Source organism: Crocodylus porosus, unplaced genomic scaffold (assembly GCF_001723895.1).
Source record: "Crocodylus porosus isolate Cpor-Errol unplaced genomic scaffold, CroPor_comp1, whole genome shotgun sequence".
Classification (NCBI taxonomy): domain Eukaryota; kingdom Metazoa; phylum Chordata; order Crocodylia; family Crocodylidae; genus Crocodylus; species Crocodylus porosus.
Window position 1 is genome coordinate 36,329,092 of NW_017728909.1, and position 15,122 is coordinate 36,344,213.

Below are 15,122 nucleotides of genomic sequence, written 5' to 3' on the forward strand. Positions count from 1 at the left end.
TTATTTGCTTTTACTATTTCTTTCCTCTCAGTACCCCCATGAAACATCACTGAACTTTAAAGATTTGTCAGCCTGTGCACACAAAAAGTTTATGAGGATTGATTTGGGCATTTCTATTTCTGCACGGTCTATGAGCAGATGATTATTCCTTTAGCATAAGTATGTGTACCAGTGGGTTGCTAGTTCATAAGCTTGAATGAGAAATCATTTTATAACCAACTACCAGGCTTTGGTAACTGTTTAGATATGAAAAAACAAAAATAAATACAATGGAAAATCACTAATGGGTATGGTAATTCAGCCCTGCCTGCTGGTACCAGGGCAATCATATCTAGAAGAACTAATTTTATTGACTTGGGCTAATAGGACAGATGAAAAGGAGCCGAGCAGCTGGCACGCTCCTGCATGGAGCAAGGTCTGACAGTTTCCATGGGGACTGTGAAAAAACCTCAGGGAACCCCGCATACTGCACTTAAAAGTAAATAATTGTTCCCTTTCAAATATCAGCATGTGTAATGTTGTGCAAACACAGCCTTTTTTCTTTGGAAGATTTGTTTAATGATAATACACTCATACTTGTTCTGCAACCCTCCAACTGCACCATTGAAATGATGCATTAAAAACAATGAAGAAGGTGGAAAATTAATACAGCAGTGAAAAAGGTTGGCTAAGATAGAAGCTGTCACAAATGCACAGAAGTTAAGACTGCTTTGACTCATCTGTGTTAACAACAGTGTCACTTAAACTTCAAGTCAGTCTATGATGACTTCTGCATCCAGAAATGTTTTGGCTCAAGACAGAATTTTGCATAAATTTATAAAGTTAAAATACTAAAAAAATGCTAAGAACTCCTATTTGTGATGGGAGAAATGACAGAAACAGAGCCTTACTTGTGATTGACTTTGTAGAAATGCTTCTCTGATTTCGATATATCTCCAGTAATATTTGTCCAAAAATGAGACAATCCACTGCACAACATCTTATGGCATGTGTTAGAACAGCTGTTTGGTGACAACTGCCTTCCCATTCATGAGCCTACAGGCTGCCTGCCCTTCCAGTAATAACAATCATGTAAGTAGGGAACTATCCAAGTTGAAGAGGCAGTCGACTGATTTCATGGGCAGATGGCAGGGCTGGCTGCCATTATGGATCGCTTATTGAGGTAGCCCTGCCACCCCCAAGCCTCTGATTGGCTGTAGGGCCCTGGTGCCCCCTTGTATGCCCTCTTCACCAGTGGGTTGTATCTGTCATACAGCCCCACCCCTTGCTGCTGATTGGCTGAAAGTGCTGTCCATCATGTGGCCCCACCCCTCACTACTGATTGGTGGAGGGGCGGGGCTGCCTCTCAGCCAATGAGTGGCAAGGGGTGGGAGTGGCAGCCACCTTGCCTGCTTGCCTATGTGCTGGCAGCCTCACTCTGCCCTTCCCTGGGGTGTGCTGCATGGCCAGGAGGACTGCTGGCTCCCAGTGAGGAACCAGCATTTTACCTTTAGTAAGTTTTTTCCCCCGTGAATTTCATGGAGATCACCCAATTTCATGATTTCTGCAAAATACATGCAACTGTGATTTGGGTAGGTCCCTACAAATAAGGAACGCAGGACTGGAAGGGAACTCTAGGGGCCAATTCCCTGAGTTTGCAGGCAATCATTTACTCCAAAATCATCCATTCCAAACACTTACATACCAACTACAGCACAAAGCTGAAACCACCAAGGACCCCCTCAGTCAGCCACAGATGAGAAGGAGGAGAGATGAAGGCACTGCCAATGCCCTGCCACTACGGTATGTCCAGAGGATCCTAGGAAGTGGACTATGTCACATACTACAATGGAAGGCAAAAACAGCTAGAATCTTTGCCAGACTGACCTGGGCGAAACATTCCTTCTAGATCCCAGATTAATCCCTGACCCCCATTCCTTCCAACACACAAAGCCATAGGTATCACCTTAATGTCCTTGTGGTAACTATAGGAATTTTATATATGAAAAAGTAGCTTTAGGAAAATACTGAATAAATTTTAACTGAGTCTTATTGCAGTTGATCTTCTGGAACCAGAAAGGAGCATTGACCTGTCTGCAAAGCACCAGCAACAACTCTATGGAGTATTGTCCAGAATTTGGGGACCATGGCCCCAGTATCCAAGCAGTAAAACCCAGTTTCTGTGATATGCAGTTGACATAGTGTTGGTTAACAGGTTTTGTGCCTCCTGCTGGAAGAGTTGTATTTGAGAGGGTTGCAGAAACACTGAGCATGTGTCATGCAAGACTTATGCATAAAAACCCATGTTAATGATCAGTGCTCTGAATACTGACACCATGTCATTTTGTGACAATGCAATAAGAAATATTTTGCATTGCGTATCAAAGGGCGGTGTTACACATTTAACTTAACACTAAGTGCAGTTAAAACATGAACAGATGCATGTTCAAGCAGGTTAGCACGTGTTAAATGTCCTTGTGGCATTGCAAAGTTGTTCCCTTTCAGGCAAGGGTTATTTCCTAACAGGTACTAACTTTACCAGGGCACTACATTCCAATGAGTTGCAGCTATTGCAAGAGAATGTGTGACAGCAGCCTAACAGCTACTAATTCCAATATATCACAACAGTCCAATGATTTGCAATCTGTTGCAAGTGAAGAATGTGTGACACCACTCAAGGAAAGAAACTTCCATCAGCATTTCTAGTGTAGACAGCTGGTTTTGTAACATATAGACAGTGACAGGTCACTGTGGAAAATCAGGAGTTCCAGCTTGCATTCAAAATTTCCTTCCTTTCAGGCCGATACTTCACCCTACATCAACATACAAGTGTGGCACAACTGTATAGCATTATGTATATGTAAGTGGGTGGGTCTACATGTAAAATTAATTTGACACAATAAACTGGCATAGTTTGCACCAGAGTTTATTGCTCCTGGGCTCAATGTTTGCATGTGCACCTGGAACTGCAGCACATTGAGATCTGACCCCGCTCAATGTGCTGCAAAGGAAGTGGCTGTGGCACAAGGGTGCAGCATGGGGCTAACCAATAGGCAGCCCCACGCTGTAGCACCCTCATGCCCCAGCCAGCCCCGGTCAGTGTCTACATGAGCGTTGTGGTGGAGTAAATAACTCCACCATAGGATAGTACTTGTGTTGGTCAGTACTATCCTACAGAAGAGTTAATTAGTTTACTCCAGCCTAACAGCTCCATGTGTATAGATGCTGACACTTTGCTGCAGAGCTAATAAGTCAGCTCCACAGTATATAACTGATGTAGATGGCCCCACTGTGTATAGCTCTAGAGCCCTGCCAGACCCTTCATTTACCTGAGGGGTAATTACCAAATAAAAGAGCAAGTCACAAGTGTAACTGTCACAACTAACCTCACCCCATGGTGCTTCCAGATAAGGCACTCTCTTTTGGTTCTGCTAACCATGCATTGCACCTCTAGACTTTTTCTTTTTTACACGCAAACATTGTTTGAAGGTGGGGGACACACCTCACATCAAGGTCCGCAGTAGCAGCATGCAGTGGCAACCTTCCGTTTTTATCAGGTATGTTCTGCTTAGCACCATTTCTAAGCAGGCTGACGCAGCATTCGAGCCAGCCCTAAAAGGAAAATGGATAATATTAATGAGGTAACTGGAAGATTCAGGGCCAGAATCTCATTTGGTGTGTAAGGTTGTAGTGCCATTGACTTTGATATGGACTACATGCCAAGGATTTGGCCCCCCTTTTTTTTGCAGGAAAACATCTTTTTTGAGCTTCAAAGGGGGTTCAGAATTAGTTCCTATTAAGTCCCAGGTATTTCATTTTTGTAATTAAGCTTTTTCATCGTACTGCATTTTGGCCTTTCTGCAGCTGTGGCAGGAGGGAGATATAAACATAGTGATTAAAACACTGCTCATTTCTGCATCATTAGCAAGTGTTGTTCATCTGGCCACATATGGTGCTACTTAAGTCAGATTAAGATGTGAGCCTGAACATTTGATCTTAACTTTTTTATAAGAGGCTAGCACTGATATTAAATAGTAAGAGCCCTAGAATTTGAGATGAGCCTGAATCCCAGGGAAGTTGAGCATATCCTTAAGTGCTTTCCTCAAATCAAGGCCCTAGTGAAGAACCTACAAAGCATGATCAGTCCTACACAAGTCAAGTTTAGACTGCTCAGTATGATAAAGGGAGTGGGTAGAAAGATGGAAGTGCAGTCTCCTTGGGTTGTCTACCAGTTACAATTTGGTTGCAGGGAAGTTTGTGAGAGGAACATAGGACTAAGGTCTGCACTTCGCTGCACACTGAAGTTAATAGTCTGGGATGGCATCTGCTTCAGATTCTTTCTAGATCTCACACTAAAGACAGCTTGGAAGCAGAAATGGCAGCGATGAAGCCAGGAGGCCTGAGAAACCCAAATGTTTTCCAATCATTTATTTTTTTCAAAGAATTATTTTTCCCCTTTGTGGAAAGAAGGAAGAAAGGAGCATGGCTTCTAATCATGAGAATTTTTTTACATATTTGGCAAAGGAAATGCTGATTTTTGAATGTTATGTGCTTGTGGAGTACATTTGAATGGGCTGTCCATTTTGCTACATTCTACACACATCTTTCTAGATGAAAATATCACAGGTAAACTGAAGCTTTGTTTTTGTTCTAAGTATGCAGGAAGATAAAAGGAAAGGGATGTGATGAAATTAGGCAGTGACTTTACTAACAGATTCTCTGGCTGTTATCCAGTAATAAATCATACCATACAGTGCAGGCCATTGTTCCATGTTTGCACCTAATTAGGAAGGATGGCAGTAAGCCCTTCCATCCTGCTAAATGTGGTCTTAGCCTGCTGCCGAATTCTCTTAAACTTGTTTTAAGGTTAAAGGATTGTGTCCCAGTGTGCTACCCAACTCCTGGTCCATCTAGCCAGGTCTCTCTGGTGTAAGGACATGAGAGAAGACTCCATCTGGCAAGGCAGAATGTAGAAGAATGGCTTCCCTGAGCCCTTCCAGTCAGCTCGCAGCTCAGGAGCTACATTCTTCCAGCCCTTCCATGTCACCTAACACCAAAAATAAAGGGAAATCTTAAAGAAACCACCATCCTTTTCTTGCTACTTGACTTGCCATTGAGGGTATGGGGTTCATATTTTCACTGAAGCTCAGAACCGTGCAAGTGTTGTACTCACTCTCTTCTGGTGACATATTAAAAAAATCATCTTCTATTTCACACACCCACACAGCCCTCTTGTCCTCAAATGCTTTCCATAAAACTCTTGGTACCAGATAAGTTGCCAAAGATAAACTTGTGCGTCCACAGGCATCTTGAGTATTAATGTTTGCTCCCATCTTCAACAGCAGCTTCACAGTATCAACTTGGCGTCCTGAAATGGCATGCATCAAAGGCGTGCAACCTTGGGGAAAAAGAGTTAGATAGTCTTTTACAATCCTTAATTTGTTAAAACCCTACACAGTTGTTTGTTTGCTAAATTCAGAGCTGATAATAACACCCTCTCCACCCAAACAATTGTTTAACAATTGCAGTGGGCTGTCCTGGAGCCAAGAATCAATCGCCATGCCAGCTGGATGATCACCCACTTAAAAAAAAAGTCACATTTAGTTATTTTAACTTTTGGTTGAAACATTCTTTTTATTGACCAGCCTTGTGTGCGAGCCAGGGGTTTCAGATACTAACCATGTAGGCAACTGTAGTAGAACTGAGGCCCCAGGAGTGTCCTGTTCTTATCTGTGCCCTACAGCATAAGTTCCCTTTGGGGCAATAACCATGGCTTCCCATAGGGGATTCTGCCCTCTTGGCTTTAGCCCACCATTACTCTGGCTGTCGGCCTCCAGCTGTGGCCCACTTATTCTGGCCTGGCTTTTTTGGCCTCAACCGTCACTGTATGTCAGTTTCTTGCCCCCTGTCCCCTGTCTCTCACATGCTCTGGGCCCCCTGCCCCTTAGGCTCTGGGTCTCCTGGGGTCCAGGGAAGGCTTTTCTTTTTACCTCTGGGGTCCCTGACTTGGTTAAGCTGCTTATGCCCCCCCCGCCAGCTTCCCCAGGCCAGGTGGTTCTGGTGCTGCTCAGCCCCCTTATGGTCTCTGACCCATACAGGGCTCTATGCAGGGTACCTCTTCAGCACCATTGTGGCCTTCCTGCTGCTCCCATAGCCACAGCCTGGTCCTCTGGTTCCAACTCAAATGCAATACAAATACAAGTAATCACTTTCAACAAAAATCTCAGGTTTATGCCTTCTTAAAAGCCCTCCCACCCTTTTGGGCTCTCATCTCCTAGCTTTCTTGGTCCCTGTAGCACACAGGAGTAAGGTGCCCACCTTGCTTCTGGTGCCAGACTTACATGCTCTGAAGCACTGCCCCTTCAGGTCAGGTGACCCCCAAGTCAGGCACAGGGGTTTCCCTTTGGGCTTAATTGTCAGCCTGCCCCACTCTGCTGCAGCTCAACCCAGCTGCTTATGGCCTTTATCCTCAGGCTGCCTGGACTCTGCCCCACACAGCCAGCTTGTTGCAAAGCAGGTAGCTCCTGCTAGTTGCCTGCCTACACCACAAGGCTAGCCTGCTGCACCTTCCCCTTAAATTAACAGGAGCCTGGCTCCCTGCTAGTGACATTTCTCAGAACATGGGCTAGCTCAGACCTTGAAGGCTCTCCCCTTAGACTTCCATTTCATCTTATCTGTGTATGCCTATTTAAGAGAATAGACACTGTTTTGGGTGCACAGAAGAATGTGGTCTACAGATGCTATCACATGTAAGTCATCCTTGAAAGATTATTCTGTTTTCTGGAACATTCAGAATTTAAGTGTGATTCCTGTAGTTCTTCCCATTACTGGAAAGAAGAGTACAGTCATAGGAATCATAGAAAATTAGGGTTAGTAGGGACCTCAGGAGACTATCTAGTCCAACCTCCTGCTCAAAGCAGGACCATCCCCAACTAAATCATCCCAGCAAAGGCTTTGTGTAGCTGGGTCTTAAAAACTCTCACCACTTTCATTGCCCACCACTGGACTTTCTCCAATTTGTCTATGTCCTTTCTGTAGTGGGAGACCATTGATTACTACCCTTTGAACCTGACAATCCAGCCAGCTTTCTATCCACCTTACCATTCATTCATCCAACCCATACTTCCTTAGTTTACTTGCAAAAATGTTGTGGGAGACCGTATCAAAAGCCTTGCTAAAGCCAAAGTATATCATGCCCACTGTGCTCCCTGCATCCACAAAGCCAGTGATTTCATCATAGAAGGCAATCAGGAAGAAACATTCAAACTAATGCTTGGGATCTCATCTTGTCTATGCCGGAACCCTGGGGACATTATAAAGATGATATTGGAGACTGTTGGGCTTTGGGGTAGGAAGCTTAACTCTATCAATATCATTCTTGAAACAGCTGAACTAATCATTCAGGAGGCATGTGGGAGGTTACTTTCCTCCTCAATGTGGTCAGCCTCTCTGCTATCACAGGCAGCAAGAGACTGGTGCCGGAACTAGGTTCCCTCCATAATCCTGCTGAGCCCATCCATTCAGAGCTTCACTATCTCTGAATCTGTGATACAGATGTCACTGACACAGATCTCTGCACTTCTTAGGATTTAGACTGTATATTTTTCATCTGCATCTTCGAAAAACATCACTGTGATTAAAAATGAGAGGTGGAATTGAATACAACCTAGTTAATGTGACACATTCATTTGGTTCATATTTACTTGGCAAATTCATGCATGTTTACAAGTAACTGCATGCACAAAATGAGGGTTATTTGGGTACAACAGTGATGGACATAGCATGGAGTCCTGAATTTAAAAAAAAGGAAGTGGCAAGCATAGAACAGGTAATTATACATTCAATTACCTTTTTTTGCAAGCAACTCCATATTTACCTTTTCATCACTTATCTGTTTGCACTCAGGCCCATATTTCACAAGTACAAACAACTGAAATGGTCTAATTTTGAAAATTTGGCCCCAAAGGTCCTTAAAATGTCCAAAAATATATATGATTTGAATTGGACTACAGAAATGATTTACTTTCTCTTTTGGTAAAATTTCAGCAGTTTCCCAACATCTTCCATTCTAAATCTGATTGAATAAATACATGGCAGAGGACTTGTTTCTGAAATCCATGGTTCAGTTGCATTTGTATGAGTAAACAGATTATGTCATTAGTATGAAGAAAGAAGAAGGTTATATTAAATTATTGCCTTCTAGAATACTTATATCCAGTGGATGTCCAAAAATACATTGAATGCACCATTTCTACTACTTACAAAAGCGGGAAACCAGATGCAGTTCTATTTGTGATGATTCCCTTACCTTTGATATTAAGAATAAAACTGAAAAAAACCAGTAACAGCTCAGTACCATGTTTTAGTGATTAACCTGTAGGAAGCATGATAAATCACTGTTTTACCCTCACTGTCACAGCATTCTAAGATTGAAGGATCTTCACGAATTACTGCAGTCAGAGTGTTAATATCACCATTAGCTGCTGCTTGGTAAACCACAGTCAGGTCAATTTCTTCTACTGCATCGCCTACAGAGATAGATACATATAAGTGATAATGTAGAAAAATTACAACAGGAGAACAGTGAAAATAATGCTATTTACTTTCAGGAGCTTGTGACTATATAACACATGTGTAGTGTAACAAAACAGATCCAGTCAATATGATGTGGCATTTGTTCACTTGAACCATATTTTTTGCTGCCAAGAAACATCCTCCTATGAATTCACAGGCAGAATGACTGAGCTATGCAGACATAAACTCAGGGCTAACTTCTGACTTGCATAGAAAACCATATTAATGGCACAGAAGGGAATGTGAGTGAGAAAAAACTTTTTTTCACCACAGGGAAAGCCAAGAGAGCCAAAGGAGAAACAGAGAGGCATACAGACTGTGGAAGCAGGGGGTAACCACCATGGAGGAGTGCTTGACTTGCACTTGCAGGGAGTCAGAAAGGCCAAAACAGAAATGGAACTCAGGCTGGCTACAAATATTAAGGACAACAAAAAGTCCTTCTTTAGGTACATAGGGAGTAAAAAGAAGGTGCATGGAAGCATAGGACCCCCTACATGACAAACTAGGGCAATTGGTAACAGATAGGAGGGACCAGGCTGAGCTCCTAAATGCGTGCTTTGCATCTGTATTCCTAAACACAGAGAAAGACATATCTCCCAAAGGGGCTATAGACAGGCACAAGCGGGACTCCAACCCACCAACAGTTAGCACTGACCTAGTGAAGGAGCATTTGGGGGGGCTGAACTTGTTTAAGTCATCAGGCCCAGATGATCTTCATCCAAGGGTGCTGAAGGAATTGGCTAGTGTCATTGCAGAACCACTGGCGAGGTTGTTTGAGCACTCATGCTGCTCAGAATGGGTCCAAGAGGACTGGAAAAGGGCTAATGTGGCCCTACTTTCAAGAAGGGGAGGAAGAAGGATCCAGATAATTATAGACCGGTTAGTCTCACCTCTATCCTTGGGAAAACCTTTGGAAAAATTATCAAGGATCACATTTGTGGGTGGCCAGCAGGAAAAATAATGCTGAAAGGCAACCAGCACAGCTTTCTATTCAGCAGGTAGATCTTGCCTGACTAACCTTGTTTCTTTTTGTAACTAGGTCACACAATGCTTAGATGCAGGAATTGAGGTAGATGTCATCTACTTGGATTTTAAAAAGGTCTTTGAGACAGTGTCACATCCCATTCTTATAAACAAATTAGGTGATTGTGGCATAGAGTCCTATATGGTCAGGTGGGTGGAGAATTGGGTTATGGGGCACACACAGAGGGTGGTGGTGGATGGGTCATTTTCAGGCTGGGTGGTGACTTTTTAAGCAGTACAGCAGCAGAAAGGGATCTCGGAGTCATATTTGACTCCAAAATGAACATGAGTCATCAATGTGATGAAGTGATAAGAAAAGCCAACTGCACTCTTTCATGCATTAGAAGGTGCATCATGAGCTTCTAGGAAGGTGATGCTTCCCCTCTATGCGGTATTGGTAAGACTGCAGCTGCATCCAGTTCTAGGCACTGCACTTCAAGAGGGGTGTGGATAACCTTGAGAAGGTTCAAAGGAGGGCTGCTCATATGGTTATGGGCCTCCAGGTTAGATCCTACGAGGAGAGATTGAAGGACCTGAATCTCTTCAGCCTCTGCAAAAGAAGGCTGAGAGAGGATCTTGTAGCCGTCTACAAATTCATCAGGGGGAGCAGCAAGAAATAGGGGATATTCTGTTTACCAGGGCGCCCCTTGTGGTTACTAGGAACAACGGCCATAAACTGACAGAGAGCAGATTTGGATTAGACATTAGGGAAAATGTATTTATGGTGAGTGTAACAGGGTCTCCATTGAGGCCTTGTTGCTAAGGGAATGGGGGCAGCTGGAAGTAATTACCCCACAAGGAGGGTGGGCCCTGGCCCTTAAGGAGCCAATGGTAACCAGACTCTGGGGGATAAAAAGAAGGGAAGGAGAAGGAGGGACGCCTTCAGGCATCATGAGAAAAGAGGAAACAAAACGGTGGGGGCGAGGCTCCGGAAAGGAAGATCGGGGAGAAGGAAGCTTGGGATCTGACCCAGCTTGAACTTACCCAGAGGCTACCAGGACGATGGTGAGTGCTGGGTGAAGGGGAGTTGAGCTGCAGGCTGGAGCCCTAGTTAGCACAAAGAAACAGGCCGTTCACATAAAGTTGACGACGGTGGAAGCAACGACTCCTGCCCCTGCCCTCTAGAAAGGGGAGGAAACACTAAGGATAGAGAGGGCCAGCTTGAGCGGGAAGGAGCCATTGAGCCTACACGTCGTCTCTGCTGAGAAACGCCTCAGGCAGCGGCTATAACAAGCCACTCATTGAATAATTAGCAGCAATGATGGGACTGACGGCGGCCATAACAAACTGCTAATAGGTTAAATAGCAAGAGGCGGCGCGGCCTCCATTTACTATAGCAGTAGAACGGGGGCTGGCCAGGAGGCTGGAGACCCCAAGATTCATCCATTGGACTGCGATCTCCCACAAGGGGAGTTTCCTGTTAACAACAGAGGGCCATTGAATAAAAGCACTAAAAGTAAGTTTTATTCAGCGTGGTGCTTCCCACGGGTACTTCCTTAGATAACAATCACTTCCTCCCTATTTCATTTCTTCAAGATACGAGTCATGGCAGGCGGGAATTATGAGGATTCAGGGGGTCCTTGGCAGACCCGCTGACAGTGAGGGTTGCCAAAATCTAGAATGTGCTTCCAAGGGAGGTGGTGCTTTCCCCTACTTTGGAGGTCTTTAAAAGGAGACTAGACAAGCACCTAGCTGGGGTCATCTGACCCCAGAGCTCTTTCCTGCCCAGGGCAGGGGGTTGGACTTAATGATTTACTAAGGTCTCTTCCCACCCTAAAAATCTATGAAATCTATGAATTATCTCAAAGCATTATCAGCAATAACACCGTGATAATGCTTAATTTAAGGATACAGGTATTTCCAGTTTCTTTCTTACATTACTGCAATAGGAGAGGCAAAGATTTGGCACTTCCTTCCTCTGGAACAATTATGTATCTCCTTTGAGGAATGATGGTGGATACCAGCAAGGACTTCTTGCTGTCTCTTAACCTTCTGCAGTGGTTATTTAAACCTGAAGCAGCACTTGATATGTGATCTTGATGATGCTTTGCTAATTGAAATGTATGATAGACTAGTTTAAGGGTGGTGGTGAGGTGGCTGGTGGAGAAAGCAGTGGAACTGCTAGCTCCTGCTGCTTTGAGGCTGCTTTGTGCCATTAACGGCACACGGTAGTTTGACTGGGTTCAAGAATTCAACCCCATACCTCCACAATTTAGAGGGATTTTGTAGGTGTTTGTTAAGCACATTAAAATCCTTATGCAAAGGCAGCCAGAAGAACTGTTGCTTATATAAAAGACAACAGAAAAGGCCCAGAGAGCTGGTTGATTTGATCAAGGCCAGAGAGTGAATCAGGTTCAGTGGTAATGAAACCTGAGCCTGTCCACAAGTAATTCTTATAAACAAATTATATCTCTGAGCATTTCTGAGGCTTTAATGGATGCTTCTTGAAGAGGCAGATGGAATGTATTTCCTGGCAGTCTGAATTTTTCTACAATCAACAAATCTGCCTTTTGAAAGAATGCTCTGTCTAAATGTTGCTACAGGAGTATTTGCAATACCTAAATAATTATTCACATAAAATAGTGAATGTTAATGTCATTGACACTTTAGATTGTACTCTTATTATTTAGTGAATTTGCATGTTTACTGTTACGTTTTTATAGGGTATTTTGTATTTTAGAAAAATTGTTAGGATGTCAAAATGATTATTTTTCTAGCTTTAACAATACATTGTTATGTTGGATTCTTAACATATTTTCGGTTTTAATCTCTGTTTTAAGCTGCCAGTAGCACCAAAACAACAGAGGATGCTTCAGAGTTTCCTTTACAACACCCTGTCATTTCATGCCACAGCGTCTGCAATTGAATCAATATTTTCTTCATCTTCATTTCCTCTCTAGTTAGTTTGTAAACTCAGCTCTAATTAATATTAGGCCAGAAACTTCAAATTGAGCTGTTTTTACAAAACCAAAGGAAAAAAAATCCATGTAAGCATGTCTTACTGAATTTGCTCTCCATTACAGTTCAAATATTCTCAAAATAGAAACAGTTAAAATGCCCAAGGCTGAATCAATTCAATCTTTGCAGATTAGTCTAAACTGCATAGGTTGAACTGATAAGCAAGTGAACAGACTTTGATTCCAGAAATGCAGTGTCATGCTTTCAGTGGCCTAGGCCAGAAGCCAGGGGGTGCTAGAGCATGCCTCCCTGCTCTGCTGGAGCAGACAGTTTGGGCCATTGCTAGTCTGCCTACCTTGCAAAGGGGGGTTTGCAGGGGATGTGCAGAGCATCCTGGGATGTTGGGGGACCGTGAATTAACTTGAATCAGGAGGGGATCTGGCACAGGAGTTCAATAAACTGATTTAGCCTAAATCAGTTAGGTGTGATACTACACTCATTCAGTTTTATCTTAAATTGGTTTTTGTTTTGAAAGCATTTTATGTGCACTGAACTGTTGTGTTACAGATTGGAACCAGTTTCTGGTCACTCATACTAGTTTAACTGTAATTTCTGTCTCTAGCCATGAAGTCCAAACTCATCTCCTTCATGGTGTCTGTGCTCATTAATACAGAAATTAACAATAAGATAACATTTGTCATCTCAAACTTTCTTGCTACTCCTAAGATTCCTTCCTCTAGACTTCTTAGCTCAAACTTTTAATCTTCTGTTTAGAAAAGCCCCTCCCAGTTCCCTTATGCTGAGCTGTGGTGACAGGCTGTCTCTAGCAGTGAATCAACAAAACATACAACCTTTTCCCTGAAAGACTGCACCTGCTATTATGGTGTGAATGTTGCCTATTAACCCTGGTCTTTAATTGCAAAGAAATGTAAGTTTCAGTTTTCTTTCCTCAAAAGCAGACACGGCAATGTAAATTGACTAAGAGCTACGCTAAGGCCTGGGAGTGTGATTGGGACCAGACCCTTAATTCTTTGGAGTGAAATTTATCAGCCCTCCTGGACTACATTGTGAACAGAAGATGGCAACATTTTAAGTAATACTGATGGCAAAGATCTGATTAAAGACAGAGCCTCTCAGTTAAAGGGGTCATGTGTGTATGTACTGCATAATGGTTTTGATAACTTAATTACATGGGAAAATTAATTATAGGAAAAAAGAGAAGCTCTTCCCAAACAGTTTTTTAGATTACAATTCAAATTGTTTCCTGACACAAATTTTCCTTCTGATATTGTATTGCTGAATAATGATATAGCTCACAAAAGTATTTAAAAAGTATTTGACATAGAAGTCCAACCCTTGATCCTCTGTGGGCTCAGAGCAGTTCACATTAATTCCACATTACAATTTAAAATCCATTGTAATTCCACACTTATGACCTTCTCTCCCTGGGACACCATCATCATTCCTAGCTTTAAAACTCAGCTACCATGGAAACGGAATCAGCTCTCACCATGAAAAGGTTAGCTTGTCACACAGTTGTGATTATAGGCTGGTTAGAGTTAGAAAGCTGACATTAAGTCTATCTCCAAGAATACAGAAACTCCCACTCCATTACTGGTAAATTAAAATCAAACCACAGGCTTTCTTTCAGTTAGCCTCTTACATGGCACATTTAAAATAATTTATAAATTAAACATGGTAAGTTTACTTTCAAATCAGCTAGTACTAGGAGTGGATTGCACAGAATTTTGGTAGTTAGATACTGAGTCTTTGACCTGCAGGTCACTCGCTTCAAGAGATCTAGGCTAAGTAAGAAAAAGCCATTACTAACTGTGGGATGGTCAGCATATAAAATACGTTCAGGGTTCCACTGTACGGTTTGGTAGATCTCTACATGACTGTATGCAAATCACCGCTGCAACTGTAGATCTCAGCAAAACAGGCAGGTTGGGACTAATTTCTAACTCATAGGGATAGATTTTGGATTAAGTACGTGTCACATTGGCAGGGCGGAGCGGTTAGACTTGCGTTACTCTTTCCCATGTGCTAGCTGTTTTGCAGGTAAACTGAGGACTTCACCAAGGAGTGCTGCTATGGCAGGGGCAGGCAATCATTTTGGGGGGAGGGCTGCCTAATGAGTTTTGGTGAGCTGTCAAGGGTCACAAGAGTAGCCTCACCCCTTGATAGGTACCCAAACCCTTGGTCACCATACTGTGGCCAGAAGTCCTGCCCCCTAACCGCTGAACTTTGCCACTGGAAGTCTTTCCCCTTGCCCCCAGAAATACTCCTTTTGGGAAGAGGGTTTGCCATCTTGGAACTGGAAAAAACCCAACACATTATATACTAAAAATCAAACACTGACAATAACATATTTTAATTTTATTTAAAAAAAATATTTTTGTCCTGATTTGTGTGTGTTTGTGTAGTGCAGGGGTGGGCAATGTTTTTTGGACAGTGTGCCAAAACCCCCCACAATGCCTACCTTGGAAAGTGCTTGAGATATATCTGTGGATGCATGACAAGGTACGGTTGGCCTTCCTGACTGCATCCCCACACTGTAGGCCCATGTTCATTTTGGCATCAATAATGACTCCAAGATCCTTTTCTGCCTCTGCACTGACGAGAAGGGAGTTCCCCAGCCTGTAGGT

The 15,122-nt window shown here is 43.1% G+C and overlaps 1 protein-coding gene and 1 long non-coding RNA gene across 2 annotated transcripts in view; one reads left to right on the forward strand and one right to left on the reverse strand.

Moving 5' to 3' along the window:
• The window catches only part of ANKRD55 (ankyrin repeat domain 55), an 82,982-nt gene that overhangs the window by 52,291 nt on the left and 15,569 nt on the right, over nt 1-15,122 (reverse strand). The window contains exons 2-4 of the mRNA XM_019532088.1: nt 8,385-8,507; nt 5,247-5,377; nt 3,482-3,591 (exon numbers count right to left, since the gene is read on the reverse strand). Of these exons, the coding sequence (XP_019387633.1) occupies nt 3,482-3,591; nt 5,247-5,377; nt 8,385-8,507 (364 nt within the window). The remainder of the gene's footprint in view (nt 1-3,481; nt 3,592-5,246; nt 5,378-8,384; nt 8,508-15,122) is intronic.
• The window catches only part of LOC109307925, a 4,721-nt gene continuing 4,170 nt past the window's right edge, over nt 14,572-15,122 (forward strand). The window contains exon 1 of the long non-coding RNA XR_002100405.1: nt 14,572-14,661. This is a non-coding gene — a long non-coding RNA (uncharacterized LOC109307925). The remainder of the gene's footprint in view (nt 14,662-15,122) is intronic.